The following is a 22,467-nucleotide window of genomic DNA, read 5'->3' on the forward strand; positions in this document are numbered from 1 at the left end:
GGGGATAGACTACAGTTCCATAGGTAACTGCACCTTCTCCCCTTACCAGAAAGAGGCGGGGAGTATACCTCTCTCCAAATCTGGGTATGGGAAGGATGAACTTCATTATACCATCTTCTCCATATCCCCCCTTTCTTTCCCCTCCCCCCACCCCATCCTCAATAGGTGTGTGTCGATGTATTGGGAAAAACGAGAAGGGCCAGCAGGTGGAACACGGGACAAGAAACAGGAGTGGTGGTCACCTAGGGGAGAATAATAGTGGGAGGTCAGGACAATGTCTGCGCGCACAGAGCGCAGCGTGGAAGCTGGAGGCGGGGAGAATGCTCTGAGTGTGTGCATGTGTGCATATGTGTGAGTGTGGGAGTGTGGGGCTGTTAGTGGTCGCGGGCCCGGGGATCCCCGGTCTCTGATTGGCTAAAATGGCGCCTCTCTCTGTTTCCATGTGGTAGGAGCTGCCGCCGCACAACATTAAAGGAAGGGAAAGGGGGAGGGGGATGGGTTGTGAGCCAGCTTGAAGGAGGAGGTGGAGGAGGAGGAGGAGGAGAAGGAGACCTAGGGAACACGGGCCCCGGGCGGCCGGCTGCTGGCGGAGTCAGGGTAAACACTGCAGAGGGGTTTGGGGGGAGAGAGGCCAGGGTGGGAGGTGCGGCCGCCGCTGCTGCTGCTTTTGCTGCACCAGTCCTTCCGCCTGCAAAGTCCAGCTGCTGCAGCTGTCCCCGGGATCCCCGCCTCCCCGCGCGTTTCCTTTCCTTGGCCGAGTTCCCTTTCCCTGCTCGCGGGCGGCCCATGGAGCAGGGACCTGCGGCGGCGGTGGGGACGGCGGGGGCCGTCGGGGCAGCAGCTAACGCCAGCGCCCCTGCTGCAGTTGCAGCTGCGGCTGCGGGAGCCCTGTCGTCGGGGGCCAGCGCGGGCTACTGCCCGGTGCCCCTTCCCCTGAGTGACAGCGAGCAGCAGTGTTACTCCGAGCTCTTCGCGCGCTGTTGCTGTGCCTCCGCCACCTCCTCCTCTTCTTCCTCCTCCTCATCCTCTTCCTCCTCTGGACACCCTCAGCCGCCGCCTGAGGTGGGTAGGGGAGCCTCGCTCCCCGGACCTGCAGCCACCGCAGGGGCCAACCAAGTGGGAGATCTGTTCAGGGCATCACAGCTGCCCGCCGAGACCCTTCACCAGGTGGGTGAGGGAGCGCCTCTGCTGCTTGCTCCGGGGGCCGGCTGGCAGGAGAAGACCGCGGTTGGGCAGATGTGGGTGCTGGGAGGGAAGGGGGAGAGAAGATTCGCAGCGCACTGACGAGGCGTGGACGGGGCTGGGAGTTGACAGCGGGAGGTTGCCTGGGCTCGGACCCTCCTCCTCTCCGAGGGTGGAGGGGTTGGGGTTTTAGCTTCACTTGCCCACGCAGATTCTCAAAAAAGTGCAGCTGCCCACCCCCAAGCACTCCACTTCTGTGGAGAGGTTTTCAATATCCCTCTCTCCTTCCGCTAAACATTTTTTGGGAATTTCTTTGTCTTTACCTTAGGGACTGAAAGTTTGTTGGGCTGTGGGGGCGGTGGTGGTTGTTTTTGTTTTTGTTTGCCTCTGTCGGTTTTCATCGGACTCAGTCCCTCCCATCTTTTATTATCTCTTCTCTCCCTCCTGTCGTTCCATCCCTTGCCCTTCCTTTTCTCCTAATGAACTTGGAAGACGAATTGAGAGTGCGTGGGAAGGGGGTGAATATTAACTGTGTGAGAAGCAATGCAGGAAAGGATTGGGGGAATTTGAACTTGGAGAGGAATGAAGGGGTGTGTGTCTATTTCTGTTTGTACAGCAATATACATCAGACTTCCTCTATCTGGGTTCTTGAGCATTGTTACTCTTGAAAGTACACTAGAAAATCTTGATTGTGACTTTTCTTCAGGGGATTTAGATATGAACTGATTGTACAGAATTTTCTAACTTAAACTCGAACTTTTTGGGCTAAATTAAGTTAGTTGGAGGAAGATAGGGGAAGGCCAGGGTGTTGACTGGTGGTAAGGTTTATGTTTCTAAATTCTTCCCTCTTGGACACTCAAGACTTTAAAGGGATTGAAATCTTCAGGAACATATGCTCCGCCTCCTTCTCTTCTGGTTAGACCTGGTTAAAGGAAGATTGAAAAGAGCCCAAGGGCTTTATTTAAATAATGGAATAAAAGCCTATCGGGCACCATCGGTTTTTTGTTTTTTTTGTTTTTTTCTTTGGTTTTCTTGTTCAGATGAAATAGTGCTCTTTGAGCTCTGTGGATATTTTGCTGTTGCCCACATTTAATGGTGTAGTATCATTTTTAGCATCCAGCTGTGAACTTGAGAAGGGTCTCTGACATAAATATTGAATTTAAAAATTTATTAATTTGACTTTCATATATTCAGAATACTAAAATAAGTAGTGTTATGACTAGAAAATTGAATTGGTAACTGGTCACAAGGCAGATAATGTCACACAGATAAATGATTTTTTTTTAAAGTTTGCAGGTATGCATTACACAGTTATGTCATTTATGCACCCATGTTTATTCAATCTTCCTTTAGCTAGTGTGGTTGGTCCTTTTTTCCCCTCCCATCTGCAGAATTCAGGATTGTTTTTATCTTTCAAAAATTATTATATTAGTGATATTAGCAGTATTTTCCACCTTCCTTCTGAGTTCAAATATAGCCTCTGACAATTACTAGCTGTGTGACTCTGGGCAAGTCACGTTTCAGTTCCTTCATCAGTAGATGGGGATGATAATAGTACCTACGTCCCAAGGTGGTTGTGAAGATCAAATGAAATAATTGTAAAGCTCTTAGCACATTGCCTAGCGCATAGTAAGCACTATATGAATATTAGCTATGCTGATGCTGATGCTGTTGGTAAGACTCCGACGGAGAGGCACTGATGTACAGTGAATAGTATACTGGAGTCTAGGAAGATCCGAATTCAAGTCTTGCCTTAAAAATGTATTAGCTGCATGACCCCAGGCAAATCACTTAACCTCTGTTTGCCTCAGTTTCCTCATCTGTAAAATGGGGATACCTCCCAGAGTTTTTGTGGTGAACAGAAGAGATGGTCATTGTAAAGCACCTGTCACGGTGCCTAGTACACAGTAGGCGCTCTGTAAATGTTAGCCGTTACTACTACCACTGACGAGGTTAGTTAGTAGAGCTGGTGCAGGTGTGAAAGAATCCCCTTAGACCTTTTCTGTAACCATTGGGAGCTTTATTGAAACCAAGGCAGTGCAGGTCTCCTAGCAAGAAAGTTAAGTGAGACCCTGTTATTTGGGAGGATTATGCTTCTGTGGAGGTTTCAGAATGATGATGTCGTTGTAGAGGTTTTTATGGAAGTTGAAGATTAAAGACAGGACAGAGTGACCCAGGATGAGGGAGACAAAGGGAATTCTTTATAGTTTAAGGATTTAAGGACAGGGCAGGAGGAGCCAGGATGAGGGAGACAAAGGGAATTCTTTATAGTTTAAGGATTTAAGGACAGGACAGGAGGACCCAGGATGAGGCAGACAAAGGGAATTCTTTATAGTTTAAGGATTTAAGGACAGGGCGGGAGGACACAGGTTAAAAATTAAGAGGGGGGGGGTGGGGGGTAGGAGGGGGCAGTACACACAGGATAAGAGAGACAAGCAATTCTTTTGGTACAAGTTCAAGATATGAGGGGAAGGACTTTGGGGCACCTTCCGGTTATAGAATAAACTAGGGCCTTCACAAAGTCAACCATTAATATTATTTTTAACTTTTAGGGCACTGTTTGTATCTGCATCACTCCTCCTCCTCCTCCTATTACTACTACTACCACCAACCCCAAATTAGCATACTCTGATTCTTGTTGCTGGACTGCCTAGGCTAAGCAATACATACTTTTTAATCTCCTTTTGCCACTGGTCCTAGGCAAATCATTTTATAGGTAAGCAAACTATGTCATCCTGAAGTAAAATGACAACTCACCTCACTTAACTTAGTTATATGGATTCAAAGAATATCTTTAGAAAGTCATTCTGAGCCCTTGGTGGGGGAGAGGGGAGGAGGAAGCTGCTCTCTAAACACAGATCTTTATTATTAAATAAGGTTGTAAGACTGCTTACCAAACCCTTATTAAATCAGCTTGATAACACCCACAGGAAGCTGAGAGATAAAATACTCTACCACATTCTCAGTTAGCAGGGAAGAAATGACAGGGCCAAACAAAGTAGGTCGGTCACACAGTAAGTCAGTGACAAAGTTGGGAACAGCATCATGTTGTGGTGTCAAGAAATTCCTGGTGTGATGGGTGGAGGCAGGAGTGGGGGAGGAAACATTAAATTTCATTATGTTGTTTGTCAACTTTTTCCCTCCTAAGATGGGGTACTTTAAATATGTGAGTGTCAAAGTTGTGTGGTTAAAAAGAACCCAGAGCACTTCCTGTATGAGTGGGTAATGTCCAACTTCTTGATGACTGAAAGAAATCTAATTAGAAGAGGGAGCTGTTTCTAAGTAGATGTGGCGTACATATATCTGTGTTGCATATATCTGTCCATCTCCTCCACCTTTTTTTTTTTTGATAAAGGTGAAGTTAGATTAAAATGAACGTCAAGGACAGTCATTTAAAAACAACAACACTTGGAAATTACCTCCATTTCCCTTGACTGTTGCTTGCTCTGTGTTACTTGATTTTTGCCATGATCTGCTTTACCCTAGGTGTGGCTGTTAGGATCCTAGTCACCCTATTAAATGAATTTAGACATTCTTCATTCTTAACCTTTTCCCCGTCAAATAGAAACCAATAAGGTTAGAATTAAGTGGAGGAACAGGTATAACTACTCAAAGCTGGAAGGCCTTAAACTTCTCAGGCTGTTTCTATGGCAACAGCCACTTCTTTCTCCCCCCCCACCCCCCATCAGCATACAATTAAGATTAAGAAAGTATTCATAGTACAAGAGACTTTCTTCCCTCTTCAAAATTGGTTATCTTATTAAATTTTGTATCTCAAAGTAAAAATGAAACATATGCCTGTTACTTTTTATAACATGCACATCCCTAAAAAGTTATGTCTAAATTAAATTATAATTTAGTTGCCTTGGGGGAACTCCTGTTTCAAAGAGACTCTTTGCTTAATATATTTTAAAATAAAGTAATACTGGGAAAATGAATAATCACTCAATTTTCTTAAAGGTCAGAGTTTCTTTTCTTTCTTTTTTTTTTTTTTTGCAGATAAACCTGGACTAGAAAAAAATGTAAAATGAAATAATTCTAAACTAGAAAGATAAAATATGAAAGCCTGGGAAATGTTAGTTAAGAGGATGTTAGTCAACAAAAATACTGGTGAGAATTTCTTGACTTTGGTTGAGGCCTGAAGAGTAGGGGAAGACAGCTGAGTTTCAGGGCTTTTTTTTTTTTTTCTGAAAGGGGGGCAGAAGGAAAGAGGCTCTAAATGGAAGCAGCAGGCAGTGTCAGTAGAAAGAAAGACTTAGAGAAGAAAAGGAAAGAAAGCTGTTGCCAGACTGAGAAGTATCTGGGATATATAGATAGCCTGGCTTACCTCATTCAGCCCCAGCACAAGAGACCACCCTGCCTTTCTGTCAGGGACTCTGCGTCAGCCTACGGAACCAGTCCCTGTGGCTCGGTAAGGTAGACACTGTGTATTTGATACTATCTTCCCTTTAATTTGCTTCTAATTTGCTTAAAACATAAGGCACTTGTTTGTTTAGAATGATATTTTCACATGGTGACCATGCTATACCCAGCAGTTAGGTGCCCAGGTGAGTCCTTCAAGAAACCTGTCTTGGCACTAACACTGTGTGACCTTGGACATACTGTTTAATTTCAACAAGCTTCAGTTTCCTCATTTTGTAAAATGAGAAGAATTTTTGTGCTACTTACCTCACCTCCACATAGTCCTGCCCTGGTGGGTTGGTCCCTCACTGAGACATTTGGTCTTCTACTAGAAATCTCATGATAAGTATTTGTATAAATAACACCATAAAATAATTGCAGCTTATATACCAACAGCCATCTCAGGCCATGATGAAGCTGGGAAATTTGACTTAAACCCCAATAAGACCCTTCAAATGAAATCAATATGTACTTTGAATCTCGGTGCAAAGGTAGGCATAGATGAGGACTGAGACAAATAGTTTGGAAAAGATAGTTCCAAGAGTAAGGAATGGAAAATGCTAGAGCTGGTTCTCTTCATATTTTTGTGTGTGTCATGGATCTCTTTGGAAGTCTGGTAAAGGCTGGGGACCCCTTCTCAGAGTAATGCTTTTAAATGCATAAGATAAAATATGTAGCATTACAAAGGAATCTAATTATATTGAAATAGTTTTCAAAGTATTTAAACCAAGTTCATGGACCCTAGGTAAAGATTGTAGACTACATGGAAGCCTAACACACACATATTAACATGTACAAACATACATATGATGTATGTTTGTGTGTGTGTGTATATATATATATATATGTGTGTGTGTGTCTACATTTCTCTGAGAAAAGAATTGGAAGGTGTTGGAGATGGCAAGGACCAAATAATATCACAAAAATTAAATCGATTGAATTTTGATAGAAAATAGGCTGTTACTGACATGAGAGTAATTCCTGAATCAGCTGAGTGTATATAGTCAGATCATGAATTTTAGAGCAAAGATCGAAATTGATAGAAAGCTAGAAGAAAAAGGTTAAACATGAAAAATAGATATGTCATGCAGTTAACTCTAACTGACTTATTTAAATGATTTGTTGATACCCCCAAATGAGAAATGAATGGAGGAAAGAACATGGACAGTAATTATAACAATTTGTTATAGAAATTTGTTAGATGTAAACAAGATGCCACAAAGAAAATAATAATAGCTAGTATTTATATATTGCTTTAAAGTTTAGAAAGCACTTTACAACTATTAGTTTATTTTATCCTCACAAAAATTCTGGGAGGTAGATGCTATTAGTTTCTCCATTTTTCAGAAGGGGAAACCAAGGCAGACAGGAGTTAAATGATTTGCCTGGGATCACAAGGTTAATAAGTTTCTGAGGTTGAGTTAGAATTAAATGCTTCCTTACTCCACGTCCAGGGCAGCTAGGTGGAGAAGGGGATAGAATGCTGGGCCTGACGGAAGATTCCTTCTGAGTTCAAATAGTGCCTCACACACTAGCTGTGTGACCATGGGCAAGTCACTTAATCTTGTTTACCTCAGTTTCCTCACCCGTCAAATGAGCTGGAGAAGGATATGGCAAACCACTCCAGTATCTTTGCCAAGAAAACCCCAAATTCAGTCACAAAGATTCAGACATGACTGAAATGACTGAACAACAACCCCAGGTTCAGTGCTCTATTCACTGGGACGTTTGTCTATCTCTAACAAAAGAACAAAAGAGCCTAAAACCACCTTAAAACCACCTGTCAGCTTTACTTCATTACCAAGAGTAGTAGCCAAACATAGTAGCCAAAGGCCACAGTGGTTTAGAATATAAACTCATTTATAAATCTTAAGTAGAAGGATGGTGGGATGTTATGAATGATATTACCTAGGTCTCTTCTTGGTGAACCTCATGAATGGTCCTCTGTATGAGGCTGGATATTTCAGCTCTGTTTTTCTTTAATTCCTGGCCGTCTTTTGACTAGTCACTTTTGCTATTTTCCATGTATATGCCATGTACCTTCACCTCTCTCCTCCCATTTCCAGTTTTATGTGTCCATTCATCAGCCTTCTCACTTTTCCAACTATCCCTTCTTGATCACTACCCCCCTTATATATATATTGTATCCTCCATCCAAAGGGCAGATAGGTGGTGAAGTGGATAGAGCACTGAGCTTGGAATCAGAAAGACTCATCTTCGTGAGTTCAAATCTAGGCTCAGACATTTATTAGATGTGTGACCATGGGCAAATCACTTAACCCTGTTTGCCTCAGTTTCCTCATCTGTAAATTGAGCTGAAGAAGGAAGTGGTAAACCACTCCAGTATCTTTGCCAAGAAAACCCCAAATGAAGTCACAAAGAGTTGGACATGCCTGAAAATGACATTTATTAGATGTGTGACCATGGGCAAATCACTTAACCCTGTTTGCCTCAGTTTCCTCATATGTAAATTGAGCTGAAGAAGCAAGTGGTAAACCACTCCAGTATCTTTGCCAAGAAAACCCCAAATGAAGTCACAAAGAGTTGGACATGCCTGAAAATGACTGAACAATTAGAAAATCCAAAGGGCAAGGTTTTGTGGTGGGTGTAAGGAGAAAGACACACATTAAATACCAGGAAGTATGTAGAAGAAGCCATATGTAACAGTGGTATTATTAAACTCAAGTAGAAACAGGGGCATTAATTCATACATAAGGATCTCTGCAGGTCAAATATTGACTTAGTTTTAAATTGTAAGTTATCTATGTTTTATTGTATTTTTATTTATTTTGTTAAATATTTCCCAATTACATTTTAATCTGGTTCAGGCTACACTGGAGAGGGTTGCTGACTGTATGAGGGCTGTGGGCTGTGTGTTTGATGCCTCTGAGGTAAAGGATGCTTTCAAAGAGACCTACGATTAAAAAAAGGTGGTAGAGAGAATGGATAACAGATGGAGAATCCCAGTTTTTCACTGGCATCCTCATGATGTCAGGAGAACATGAGGGAGGACTCCTTGTAATGAACTTTTGAGAGGGCAGTGGACAAAAGTAGCATGGGTTGGGCAGGCATGGATGGGTATGCTATCAGTATATTAGAAGGATTGCCTGCATCAATGAAATATCTTTCTCACAGGGTTGTTTGGTTTTTTAAAACAATTTTTTTTGAGGAAAGTTGTTTTGCAAGACTTATTGTGCCATAGAAGTGAGTATTTGTTATTACTTCCTGGGAAGTAGTAGGAGGAGGAGTCCCCTTCTCTTATTGCTTGTATTCATAATTGATTACCCTAGCTTCCTCTAGGAAACATGCTCCTCCTTCTCTGTTCCTTATTTCAGTTGACTGGATATGAGCAGCCAAGGAGAGAGGAGAATCAAAGATAATTCTGTCAGCCAGAATGACTGGGAGGATAGTCTTCTCTAGTCTATCTCCATAACATCCTCTGTGTATTTCTTCTCCTTTCCATGCCCACTGAAGTCACTGTACTTTGGAGATTTCACCATCTCTTGCTTGGGTTGTCATCATAGCAAGCCTCTTACCTGGTCTTCCTGTCTCTTGTATCTCATCTGCAGCTCATCCTTTGTATGCCTGCCCTCCGAATTTTTCCAATATCCCACTGATTTCAACATTCCTCCAGTTAGACATCTACAGTGGCTTTCTGTTTACAACTAAATGAAGTATGCATGCCTTATGCTGAACACTCAAGGCTCGCCACAGTTTGATTTCAACTTACCTTGCACCATTCCCTTTCTAACACTTTATATTCAGGAAAAACTAGGTTCACTATCCCTCATTTTTGTCCTCCTCTTTTCTATTCTTTGACTTTGCCTATGCTGTAACTCTTGCCTGAAATGAACTACTCACCCCTGATCTTCAATTTGAAATCTCTCCTTGGAAGATATAACTCAGGTGCCTTCTCCCTCCTCATATTTCTCAGAGTGCATTATTTGTACCTCTTCTTTATATGAGTCACATTTTAGTTTTAGTTGTAGGTTTGTTTTTGCATATGAGTTTTATCCTCTTTTATTAGACTATGACCCTTAGGCAGGTTCCATATCTTATTTCATCACTGTCTCCCCAGCACCATAGAGAGACAATATGGCATGTTGGTATAAGACTATGTTTCAGGTACATTATGGGTTTAATAGGCCTTTGGGTGCTTGCCTGGGGACATAACCACCCAGTGATAGCATTTGTTGTTGTTCAGTTGTGTCAGTCTTTGTGACCACAGGGACCACAGTCATCACAGCCCACACCTTCTATCCTCCACTATCTCTTGAAGTCTGTCCAAATTCATGTTCATTGCTTCCATGACACTATCTATTCATATTATCCTCTGCCATCCCCCTTTCCTTTTGCCTTCAATCTTTCCCAACGTTAGGGGCTTTTGCAATGAGTCCCATCTTCTTATTATGTGACCAAAGTGTTTAAGCTTCAGCATCACTATTTGATCTTTCAGGGAATAGCCTGAATTAATTTCTTTAAATATTGACTAATTTGATCTCCTTGCTGTGTTCCAAGGCACTCTCAAAAGTCTTCTCAAGCACCACAATTTGAAGGCATCGCTTCTGTGGCCTCTCAGCTTTCCTTATAGTCTGACTGTCCCAGCCATATGTTGCTACTGGAAAAACCATAGCTTTGATTATACAGACCTTTGACAGCAAGGTGCTGTAGCATTACCTCTATGGAGAAAACAGTCACAGTTCTAACCAACTGTCTTATATCCAAAAATAAATTGGGAACTGCTTACATAATTGTGTGTGTGTGTGTGTGTGTGTGTGTATGTATGTGTGTGTGTGTGTATGTATGTGTGTGTGTGTGTGTGTATGAATCAAACACACTTTGCTGTATTATTAAAACATGAGAGTTTCATATTTATTTTTAAAAATTTTATTTTGGAGTGTTTTTTTTTCCTCTTCAATTCAACAAACATAGCAAGTCCTATGTGCAAGCTGGGAATGTTATAATAGCCAGGTATGGAGAAAAAAAAACCAGCAAATGATTCAAAACTGATAAACTTCATCCTGATAACAGAATGTTAATAAGAAGAACTCATTAAAATCAATCATTGGACAATCATTTATTAAGCACCAACTCTGCAGGCTTGGTTCTAGGCCCTGGTGAGATAATCATCAACTATTGCGATAAGAAGCCATGCAAAGCATTGTTGTTGAGTCCTTTTTTTTTAGTATATTTGACTCTGTGTGACCTCATTTGGGGCTTTCTTGGCAAAAATAGTGGAGTTGTTTGTCATTTCCTTTCCCAGCCCATTTTACAGATGAAGAAACTGAGGTAAACAGGGTTAAATGACTTATCCAGGGTCACACAGCTATTATGTGTCTGAGGCCAGCTTAGAATTCAGGTCTTCCTGACTACAGGCCTGGTGCTCTATTCACTTAGCTACAGTGGTATCAAACTTAAATAGAAATGGGAACCATACATTAGGATCCCTGAAGGCCACAAATTGACTCAGTCTTAAAGAGATAGTATTCTTTTTTTTCCTAATGGAAGCAATTTTTAAACAACTTAAACAACAATTTAAAAAACAACTTTAAACAACACAAGCTTCTTTCTTTTTAGACAAAATCACCCTTAAACTACTGTACTAGCAGATATGATAAGGTCTGGTATCCTAGGAGGCTCATAACATATAGCTACTATAGATAGGCACCACCTATTTTTCAAAGCTGTGGCTAGTTTGTATAGATAGCAGGCTTGTAACAAACGTATTATCTGTCCAACAGAATGAAACTCACAGTTTATTTGAGTGTTAGTTTTTATTTTAAAAAGTCAAAACTGTCTCATCCTGGTGGTTTACCTGTTTCTGTGATGCAGTGGAATTGAGGACGTGTCTGTTGGGAGAACATGATGGTCTTTTTTTTTTGGACTGCTGCATGCCTGGGACTACATCATACATTCATCTATTTGTGAAAGTCTGTAGAAGTGCCTGCAAAGAGAATCTATTTTTCTAAACGTATGGCAATGTTTCTACTATATATAACATCCCTCATATGTTTCTTCTTTCCATACCTACTGAGATCACTATAATTTGGAGATTTCATCATCTCTTGTTGGGGCTAGCCTCTTACCTGCTCTGCCTTTTACCTGGTAAACTACCTCTTATCTTACTAGGATATAACAGACTGTAATATCAATTAAGTTGGGTGTCTTTGATTGAGTCTTATTAGGTGCTAAGCCACAGGGCCAAACCCCTATCTTCTAGGTGCTAAGCCTATGTGGGCGTGAAGCCCTCAGGGTCCTAAAGGGAGTTGCCAAGACCAGAGCCAGTAGTAAGAGCCTAAGTTCTGGTTGGTCAGATGATGTTTGATGAGGGCTGAAGAGTGCATAAAAAGAGAGAACAGAGCTGTTTGCTTAGGGCTCTCACTCTTGGTGGTATACTGATGTGGAGACTCTGGGCAGCTGTAATTAAGAGCCCTCCAGCTCCTAAACTGGGTCAGACTTTGTTAACTATGCCTTGAGATTTGAATCAGACAAGGTCTGTCTGTTGATGTTTGTAATTTGTTTGTATTTGCTCTGAAGTTCAGGGTGCTGGATTTTTCCCTTGAACTAAGTGAATGATATTTGTATGCTGGATTAAAGTAAGATTGTTAACCCCTTAACATTGCTTTCCTTAGTAAAGCAGATCAAAAGAGCCTGGGCTTACAGGGTTCTGTGTGCTGGTTGTTGTTGGTTTTACACAGCCATAGTAGCTGCTAGCTGAATTGTTGAAACACAGACCTTGTAGAGAGTTATGGTGATTGAACAGATTTCAGAGAGAACTAGATAACTGGGATGGTCCAACAGCTTTCCAGATTATGATTCTAAGTGTTTTTAGAGACTTATTTAGATAGATCTTTTTGTAGCTGGAAGGATCAGGTAGAAGGCCAGAAGGAGATGGAATTTGGCAAAAAGCTAAAAAAATCTAGGTATTATTTACAGATAAATAGTTGGAAATCAGAAAGTATCTGAACATGGGACATTAGTAGCACCATAAGGCAGTAACTATAGCAATCATATTTGGGAATTTGTTTTAGGAGAATTGGGAAAGTCAGTGGGCAAATTCAAGAAGTAAGGAAATCAAACATTAACAAAAAGAGAAATGTGATCACTGTCCTAGTTTCATATTTTTGCAGTGATCCACCTTAGGGAATATGAAGTCTTGAGCAGCTTGCTTAAATGTTTGCTTTAATAGGTGGCATGCAGCCTTAGGCTATTCCTTGCTTTTACATTTTTGACTCTGGCTCATCCTCCCCACTTCTGCCCCTCCCCCCCTCAAAAAAACCCCTCCAAATTTACTCCTACTGTGTTAAAGGTGAAAGTATCTGCTATTTGCAATGGACATTACTGTTTCTTAACAGACCACCTTTGGTCATAAAGTTAATAGAAAGTCAGTGCTTCTTAGAATACTAAAGACCTTTAAAAATGAGGAAGTGATTGCATATCTTCTTTAATTTGGAGAAGGTTTTGTTAGGAAAAGCCTGAAAAAATGTTCAGGTACTCTTGCTTCAACTCTTTGGGGTTCTGTAACTAAATTAACTACCCTGGGTTTCAGTTTCCTGAAATGAGAAGATTGGATTATTAAGACTTAGGCTGCAGTCTTTGAACTTTTTCTTTTTCCTTTTTAATAGTGATAACTTTCTCCAGTATAAGTGGTTTCCTTTTTAATCACTTGTATTATATTTTATTCATTTAAAAACATTATTCTGGGAAGGAGTCCATAGGCTTCACCAGACTGCAGAAGGGGTTCATGATACACAAAAATTTGAGAAGCCCTGGACTAGTTGGCTGCTGAGGTCCCTTCCAGCTCTTATTGTGTCCCAACATGGAATAGGGCAGGTAGGTGGCACAGTGGATAGAGTGCCTGGCCTGGAGTCAGGAAGACTTGAGTTCAAATCCAGCCTCAGACCCTAGGCAACAGGCAAATAGGCCCCGTTTGCCTCGGTTGCCTAATATATAAAATGACAAACCACTCCAAGTAACTTTGCCAAGAAAACCCCAAATGGCATCACGAAGAGTCAGATGCAACTGAACAACAACCACTACCACATGAATTTCAATGGATTTCAGGCTCTCTCTAACTTAATATGCAAGTCTCTTGTTGCTAAAAAAAATAATAAAATAAAATAAAAATCCAACCACTTCATGAAAACATAACCTTGCTGGTCCTAAGGCGACAGATAGACAGAGGTCATCACTAACCTGTACTCAAAGCTTTTCAATTTTGGTAGGATCTTATAGAGCTTGCTCTCCACTGGAAGCTCCTGGAAGAAGCCAGGATCAACCATGTGCCATGATGAAGTATTGGAGTAAGACTTTGGTAGTGATGAGGTATTGGAGGTGGCTTTTGAAGATAGCCAAGTGCTAGGTATTACTAGGGAAATGTGTAATTTTATTATCTGATCCTATGTTAATTGCATCGAAGAATTAGCTCTATTTATAGTTAACAACTTGTCAGATTTATGTTCCTTTTCCCTCCCCTACCCCCAGGACATTGAAATTTTGAGATGGATCATAGGATCATAGGCTTAAATCAGAAAGGATTCTTGTCTGGAGATGTTAAACATACTTCTGCACAAACACAGACTGTGGGCAGTACTCCCAATGCGACTGAACTAGATTAAGATGTAATTGAGAAATATTAATAAGATAAATAAAAATACAATAGAACACAATGTAAATTTGTGGTTTTTAAGTCAACATGTGGCACACAGGTGATCTTATATAAAGTTTAGTGCCCTCCATTTTTATTTGAGTTTGACCACTAATTTAGTCCAGTATACCTCCTTTAACAAATGATGAAACTGAGACCCACAGAGCTTAAAGGACTTGCCTGTGCAGGTAGTCAGTGACAGCTCTAGGATTTAAACCCAGGTTCCCTGACTTTAAATCCAGCAATCTTTCCACAGGACCTTTCTGCTCCAGACAGTTTCTCCTTTGTTCAATATTTAATTCATTTATTATACCAAATAAACTAACAAAAGTTTGTATTATTTATACAGTTGTTTATGTGTATTCAAAATCCTGTTTTGTTGTTGTTCAGTTGAGTCTGACTCCTTGTCACCCCATTTGGGGTTTTCTTGGCAAAGATACTGGAGTGGTTTACCATTTCCTTCTCTGTCTTCTTTTGCAGGTAAGGAAACACGAGACAAATAAATAGGTTTAGGTGACTTGCCCAGAGTCACACAGCTAGTAAGTTTCTAAAGAACTCAGGAAGATGAGTCTTTCTGACTGTAGGCTGGGTACTCCATCCACTTTGCCACCTAGCTACCCTGGAAAATCCTGTTTTAGGCTGGCTATTTTTCTCTCAATATCTTGCATCAGTACATGTAAATTTCTAAAAATGCTCCTTGTGGCCCTGATAGTCCTGGTCTGGACTCCTCTGATACAGATGCTAACTGGTATCTCACTGTTGTGGCTATTTTATGTTCTTCCAGTTTAGCTTTTTCAGCCAACCTGGCAGCGATGGATCTGTTAAATCTTGTGTCCGGTGTAAGATTCCCTATTGCTGCCGTTTTCTTTTGGCCCATGTCACATCCCTTCTGTTCAGTCCTTCTGTGCTCATGAACATTCTAGATGGCAGCTTCCGCTAATGTGACACACTAGCATTTCATCTGGTTACAATAGAAAGCATACTCCCAATAGGACATCTTTATCTGCAACAATAAACACTGTTCTTCATGGAGTAGTGACTCTGTTTTCAATAGTTCACTCTGGGGAAGTTGGTGGTTTGACTTTTTTTTAAAACATCAGTACGACTAATCTTTTTACCTGAGGGATTTTTGTTAGGTTGAAAATTTAGCCTTGAAAATCTCAATAGACAATAGGAATTGAATATTTCTACAATTTAGAGCTAAGAGTTCTCATCTGTTTTTAGAATAGTTTTTTTTTTTAGCAATTACTGATTTTGACTTGACGAAATGTTACAAATCATAAGTCATTTCAATGTAAGATAACACCTCATTTATTCATAGGCTTTGGGGGAGTGAACTGTTTCATGTGTTATTTTTTTTAAGGTAACTAGCCAGTGTTTAACCCTTTAATGAACCATCAACTTAAAAATTTTAAATATTTTCAGTGGTTTAAAATAAATTATATTTTTCCTGACTCTTTTAAAAAGTCTCCCAGGGGCAGCTAGGTGGCGCAGTGAGTAGAGCACTGGCCCTGCAGTCAGGAGGACCTGAGTTCAAATGCGGTCTCAGACACTTTACACACTTACTAGCTGTGTGACCTTGGGCAAGTCACTTAACCCCAATTGCCCTGCTCAAAAAAAAAGTTTCCCAAAATATCCCTTTCCCTGTATAGCAAGTCATTTTTATTACTAAGAATAAAAAAGGGGGGGAAGTTCAGCTAACCTAAGACATTGAAAAAGCCTGACATTACATGTGTTCCATATTTATAGTTTCCCCACTTCTATAGAAGCAACATGTAACTATGCCCTTTGAGTTCTTATATCTGCATTTTTTATGTTTCTTTAGTATTAGCTATTACTTCCTGCTGTCAATGAAATCTCCTCCTAATTACTGCTAATAATTTGCTATGAGTTAGGGAATTGTTTAGTACATTTCTTAAAATTGTGTTGAAATTAAGGTTTTCAATTTTTTCTTTTTTTGTCCCTTATTTTATTTTTTCTCAATCACATGTAAAAAATTTTTAACATTCATTTTTAACATTTTGAGTTCCAAATTCTCTATCTTCATTCCTCTCCTCCCCCCTCATTGAGAAGGCAAACAATTTAATGTTGATTATACATATGAAGTCATGCAAAACGTATTTCCATATTAGCCATGCTGCAAAAGAAAACATAGACAAAAAAACCCCAACCAAAAGAAAAGCTTTAAAAAAGTATGTTTTGATCTGCATTCAGATTCTATCAATTCCTTCTCTGGAGGGGGGATGACATTTCTTTTTTTATCATAAGTCCTTTGGAATTTTCTTAAATCGTTGTATTGCTCAGAATAGCTAAGTCATTCACAGTTGGTCATTGTATAATATTGCTGTTACTATGTACATTGTTTTCCTGGTCTGCTCACTTCACTTGCATCAGTTCATATAGGACTTCACAAGTTTTTCTGAAACTATCCTTCTTCGTCATTTCTTGTGGCACAGTAACTTACTCAGCCATTCTCCAATTGATGGGCATGCCTTCAGTTTCCAATTCTTTGCCATGAGAAAAAGAGCAGCTATAAATATTTTTGTACATATAGGTCCTTTTCCAAGAGTAAATAGGGTTTAAATGAGGTTTCAAAGAGTTTTTTTTTTTGTGAGAAAGATACCTGAAATGTAATTCATTAATATATATGTATTGGCTGTTCAGGGGCTCCTTCTGCTTTTGGGCTCTCAGTTGTGCTATGTAGTGGACACTGATGAATACTCCTCACATCCATTCCCACTAATAACATCCTGATAGTAGCCCTCTCTATGTAATCTGTTACAGTATTTCTTAATATGTCTTCTTGCTTCTTTTATAACCTCCTGCCTTTCACTTACAGAGCTATTAGACTCCTCCCATTTGCATAGATTTAGACATAATACTCTGGCTCAGAACTGTTCCCTATTGTGTACCTCATAAAGTTCAAACTCTTTAACCTGGCATTCAAGGCTTCCACAATGCAGTTCTGGCCTGCATTACCTTTCTAGGTGTATCTCATGCCACTCTTATCTATATACTGTCATACACAAGCCAAAATGGGCTGCTTACGATCTGTGCCTTTGTGTTCATGTTTCAGGTATAGGGATACCTGCAATGCTCCCCTCCTTTCCCTGTTTCTCTGCTGAATTCCTATTCTTTAAATGCTAGCTCAAATTCTTCTTCCTCTAGGAAACATTTCCTAATTTGATCAATTTGCTTGTACCTATCTTGTACACTTTGGTATTATTTTGTATTACATTTATTTATCTGTTTGTTTCTCTTAGCCCCCTATTAGGATGTAAGTTCCATAAAAGCAGGGACTGAATCTCATATAATGCATACATATATATATTTTCCTCAGTTCCTACCATAATGAACTATACCAGAGGTGTCAAATCCCAGGCTTGTGCAACTCCCTGAGTGCTGTAAGAATCAGATTAAACTATAATTGGGAAATATTTAGCAAAATAAATACAAATACAATAAAACACAGATAATCTCAATGTGTGGTTTTCTAAGTCAATACACACTGACAGGGATCCCCATGTATGTCCGCTCTATCTATTTGAATTTGATACCACTGCTCTCTTTGTAGTAGATACTTAATACATGTGTGATGAGTTAACTAAATTAAGTTCTATCATAGCTTTATCATGGAATAGTGTGACTGGGTTGTTAAAAAAAAATTGGTTCTACCTGTTGATGTCCTTTCTTCTATTTTATCCTGTCTTGTAGGTTAACCTTCCAGTTCATAGGTTTCCCTGACAGGTCCTGATTTGGGGAATTAGGCCTTGTTACCTCATTCATTCTCAGCCTGGCTTCTGTTATTGTCAGGGGATTTGTTCTGATATTTCTTCATTATTACTAAAATTATAACATCTCTTATCAATTAATTAGTTCTGAGACCACACCCCAGTTTATTAAATATGATTTATTAAATAAATGGGAGAAACCTTTTCTTACATACCTTTGCTCATCCTTCTCACTATATCAAACCTATTTGTCTCCTAGGCTGAAGTAAACATCAAGATTATTGGCTATAAAATTTGTTAATGGTGTAACAAATAATCAAAGAAAGACATGTTTATTTACAATGTATCAGCTATAATAAAGATTAGAGCCACAGTCATTTCTAACTATTACTGCTCCTAGGGATTTTTCCTCCTTTCTAGCAACATAGTTTCACCATTCAGCTCTTTGGATACTGATTTAAATCTATCTCTTCTCAACTACTGTCTTCATAATGTTTCTTGACAAGATAAGGGTTCAAATAGTTCTCTCAACAAAGAAGTTCTTATAGTCCTTTCTCTGTGTCCTTTCAGTCTCTTTCTAGCCATCATGGTTAACTCTCCACAATCATAACTAAACTCTTGGTTTTCTCACAGATACTTCGTAGATGACACTTAAACTGTAACTTTCAATGTTTCCATTACCACTTAAAAATAGAGAGGTATTATTAACAGTAAAGTTACAAACCCGTAGTCTAGAGAGGCTGTTGAAACTAGTGTATACACTAATATATCACTATTGGTTCCAGGAAATCCAGGGCTGCTTTCCCAGTTCCCCCCTTCCCCCCAGATCTTTGTTGCTTCCAAACTTTTCAAACTACCATCAGGATTGTTTTTTGCCTTATAATTCTTCAGAACTTTTGGTACTCTTTTGTTGGTGAACAGCGTTCAATTCTTTAAAATGTTCATGTCATGGTTCATGGATTTTCTTTGATTTGGAGATAGCACACACACATACACAGATATATGTATCTGTGAATATATCTAATAAAGATATATGTATGATGTATATAATATATAATATATAACACACATATTACATATACATGTATGCCTGTTACCTATATTGATAGGCAGCTAGGTGGCATAGTGAAGAAGGTCAGGCCTGGAGTGGGGAAGACTCATCTTCCTGAGTTCAAATCTGGTCTCAGATACGTACTGGCAGTGTGACTCTGGGCAAGCCACTTAACTCTTTGCCTCAGTTTCCTCATCTGTAAAGTGAGCTAGAGAAGGAAATGTCAAACCAGTCCTGTATCTTTGCCAAGAAAACTTCAAATGGGGTCGCGAGAATCAGATACAAGTGAAACCACTGGATCAACAACACATATTAATATACATATGATACATTACATATATCTATATTACAAATAAACACACACACACATGCACATGCACTATGGAAACCAGATTAAACAGATGGTGTGGTTTTTTAATTAGAGCTTTCCTTTGATACTACTTTGTGAAGACAATATGGAAAAATAACCATATTTATTTTTTTCCTTTTTCATGCCATATGGGTTAATATATATATATGCAGTGTGTTATAATCAATAGAAAACCAGCCTTGAATCCAACGCTTTCTGATTCCAAGTGCTATTTTTGCCAGTTAGGTGGCAGCTAGGTGGCTCAGTGGATAGAACCCCGGGCCTGAGGTCAGGAAGACTTGAGTTCAGATCTGTTCTCCAACATTTACTGCCTCTCTGAATCTGGGCAAGTCATTTAATCTCTGTTTGCCTCCCTTTCCTTCTCTGTAAAGTGGGGATGATAATAGCACATACCTCCCACGATTGTGAGGATCAAATGAGATAATATTTGTGAAGCACTTAGCATAGTGCCTGGCACATAGTAAGTGCCATACAAATGTTAGTATTATTATAATACAGGCTGGCTCTATGACCCTGAGTAACTCACTTAACCTTTCAGTGCCCCAGGCAACTCTTTAAGACCATAAGTTACCAGCAACAGAAGTTGCCAAATCGAATTAATGAATGAAATTTCCTCCCCTGGCATTTTTTTTATACTAATGAAATTGTGGATACTAAATCTCGCTCACAACAGGGTTATTGTCAGTATCAAATGAAATTACATTTGTGAAAGTTCATTACAAATCTTAAACAACTATATAAATGCAAGCTATTATTCTTATTATGTTTGAGAAAATTGGTCACTGTGGTAACTGTATTTGATCCTGTTATGTATCATATAAAAACAGGCCTTTGTGCTTGAAGATATTAGCAATATTGTTATCCATCTGTGAGTGTGACAAATTAATTTGTTAGCTGCTGCTGTTTCCCAGTTTTCCATAGCTTTTCCATGATAATAAAAAATAGTTGCTTATACTTATGTAGTCATGGAATGACAGAATTTTGTAGCTAGAAAGCACCTTTAAGGAACATCTAGATCAGTTCCCTTATTTTGTAGATGAGGAAACTGAGACTCAGAGATGATAGATACTTTCCTAAGGTCATAGCTGATGTGTGGGAGAGCCAGAATTTTAATCCAGATCATCTGACTCCCAAACCAGAGCTCCTTCTACTTCATTGTGACACCCATCTCATTATTTGGAGGAAGTGATTAAAATGTCCTCACTTTCTGACCCAGGGATTCCACTGCTAAGAACATACCTCATGGATGTCAATGACTAAAGAACTGTCCCCATATAAATCAAAATGTTTATAGCAGCTCTTTTTTGTAGTAGCAAAGAAATAGAAAACAAAGTAGATACCCATGGACTGGGGAATGACTAAACAAGTTATGGTACATGAATGTAATGGAAGGAATATTATTGCATTGTAGGAAATGATGGAATAGGATTAATACAGAGAAGCATGGGAAATCTCACATGAATTAAGGCAGAATAAAGTGAGCTGAGCCAGGGAAAAAATACACAAAGAATGCAGCAGTGTCAGTGGAAAGAACAATGACAAAGCAAAGGAAACTGAATGCTGAGAAATTATGATGACTTGGCCCCAAATATGCGAAAAAAAACATATGCATTTGAAACGCTGGATATAACTGGATATAACGTCAGACTTTTTGATGTTAGTTCTGCTGAACTGTTCTCCTGCTCCCCTTTTTATTTTTTGTCATAAAGGAAGGCTTTCCAATAGGTAGTGGAAAGGATATTCTGGGAAATGCAGGTAATGAAAAAACAAAGAATATCAATAAAATTACTTTTAAAAATGCGTGCATTGCCTTTTGTAAGTCTTAAAATGCCATATTGTAATGATTAAATGAGTGTTTGTTTTCCCTACAAAGAAAGGTTTGAAAGAATTTGATCATAAGGTGAAAGGTTCTTGAGCTATTTTACCCATCTTGCCTTGTGAAAACAAAGTGGGTGGTCAGGTGGACAATATGAACTCTAAGCTGTATGGGAAATGACTGCTACTTGCAGTCTTTAAATAATAGAGCAACCAGTTCTCTCAGTGGGGCCAAGTCTTCCCACTGAATTAATTTGCCAGTTTACTGTTTTTTGAGAATAGTATTTTGAACCCAAACCAGTTTTTTCTTTGAAGCACTCTTTAGGTCACTGACCATAGCAATGCTTACAGCCTTTTAGGGCTCCCCTTGTCTTGAAGGTCTTGTGAGGTGTATATACCTATAGATATTAATTAAAAAGTGAAGCTCACCTTTGTTTTGACAGTTTCATGCTTGAGATACTCAAGTTGCTGGCCTGGGAAGTATTTGCTGAATTGGAGCCAAGTATTTTTCTTTGTAAATTGGCTTTAGTTACTTCATTCATCTTGCTACCTTGGATGTTTTCACCTTGACCAGCAAGGCTATTTCTTTTCTAAGTAACTTTTATATTTATATCAATCAGGGATTTTATTGTTGTGGCTTTTTGTCTTTTCTCCTAAAGTTCATTTTCTGTGGCCTCCAATGATTTTGATTACTTTTCTTCTTCTTCCAGTTTGTCCCTGTCTTTCTAGTAGTTAGGTTAAGCATTCACTGAGAGACTTTACCAGAGATGAAGTAAGATTGAATTTGCATACAGATTTATATTGGAATGAGTTCTCTTGGTATTTTGGCCTTCCTTTTTTCTGTTTTTCCACGGTTAGTTATCTAAATTCCTGGGATAAATCACCTTGGAGTTTCTAAGTTTAACTTCATTTACTATGGCACTCCTTACTTACACTGGATTCCTGCTCTCTCTCTATCCATATTGCCTTTCTCTCAAATAGGGTATTTACAACACTTCCCAACTGAGTGAAAATAATGAATTTCATTTATTTCACCAGATGATGGGATCCTTTTGCTAGATCCATAACTATAATCCTTATAGCCTTATTTATTTCTAACTATATCATAAATCATTTGTGGGACTTCAGGAAACATTAAGCAAGCATTTGACAGATTTATAATTATATCTAAGTAAGCTAGAAGCACTTGCTATTTTGGTTACATGAATTCTGTATTTGATTGCTTCATCAGTATTCCTTAGATCAAATAACCTGATTCTCCACAAAATTA

General features: G+C 39.4%; 1 protein-coding gene across 6 annotated transcripts in view; it reads left to right on the forward strand.

The window, feature by feature from the left end:
• The first annotated feature begins 786 nt into the window (after nucleotides 1-786).
• Nucleotides 787-22,467, forward strand: part of REPS2 (RALBP1 associated Eps domain containing 2) — a 261,912-nt gene continuing 240,231 nt past the window's right edge. For all 6 annotated transcript variants that reach the window (XM_036747200.1, XM_036747202.1, XM_036747205.1 and 3 more), the window contains exon 1: nucleotides 787-1,167. In XM_036747200.1, coding sequence (XP_036603095.1) covers nucleotides 787-1,167 — 381 coding nt within the window. The remainder of the gene's footprint in view (nucleotides 1,168-22,467) is intronic.

The sequence above is a fragment of the Trichosurus vulpecula genome, chromosome 2 (genome assembly GCF_011100635.1).
Source record: "Trichosurus vulpecula isolate mTriVul1 chromosome 2, mTriVul1.pri, whole genome shotgun sequence".
In the NCBI taxonomy this organism is placed as follows: Eukaryota; Metazoa; Chordata; class Mammalia; order Diprotodontia; family Phalangeridae; genus Trichosurus; species Trichosurus vulpecula.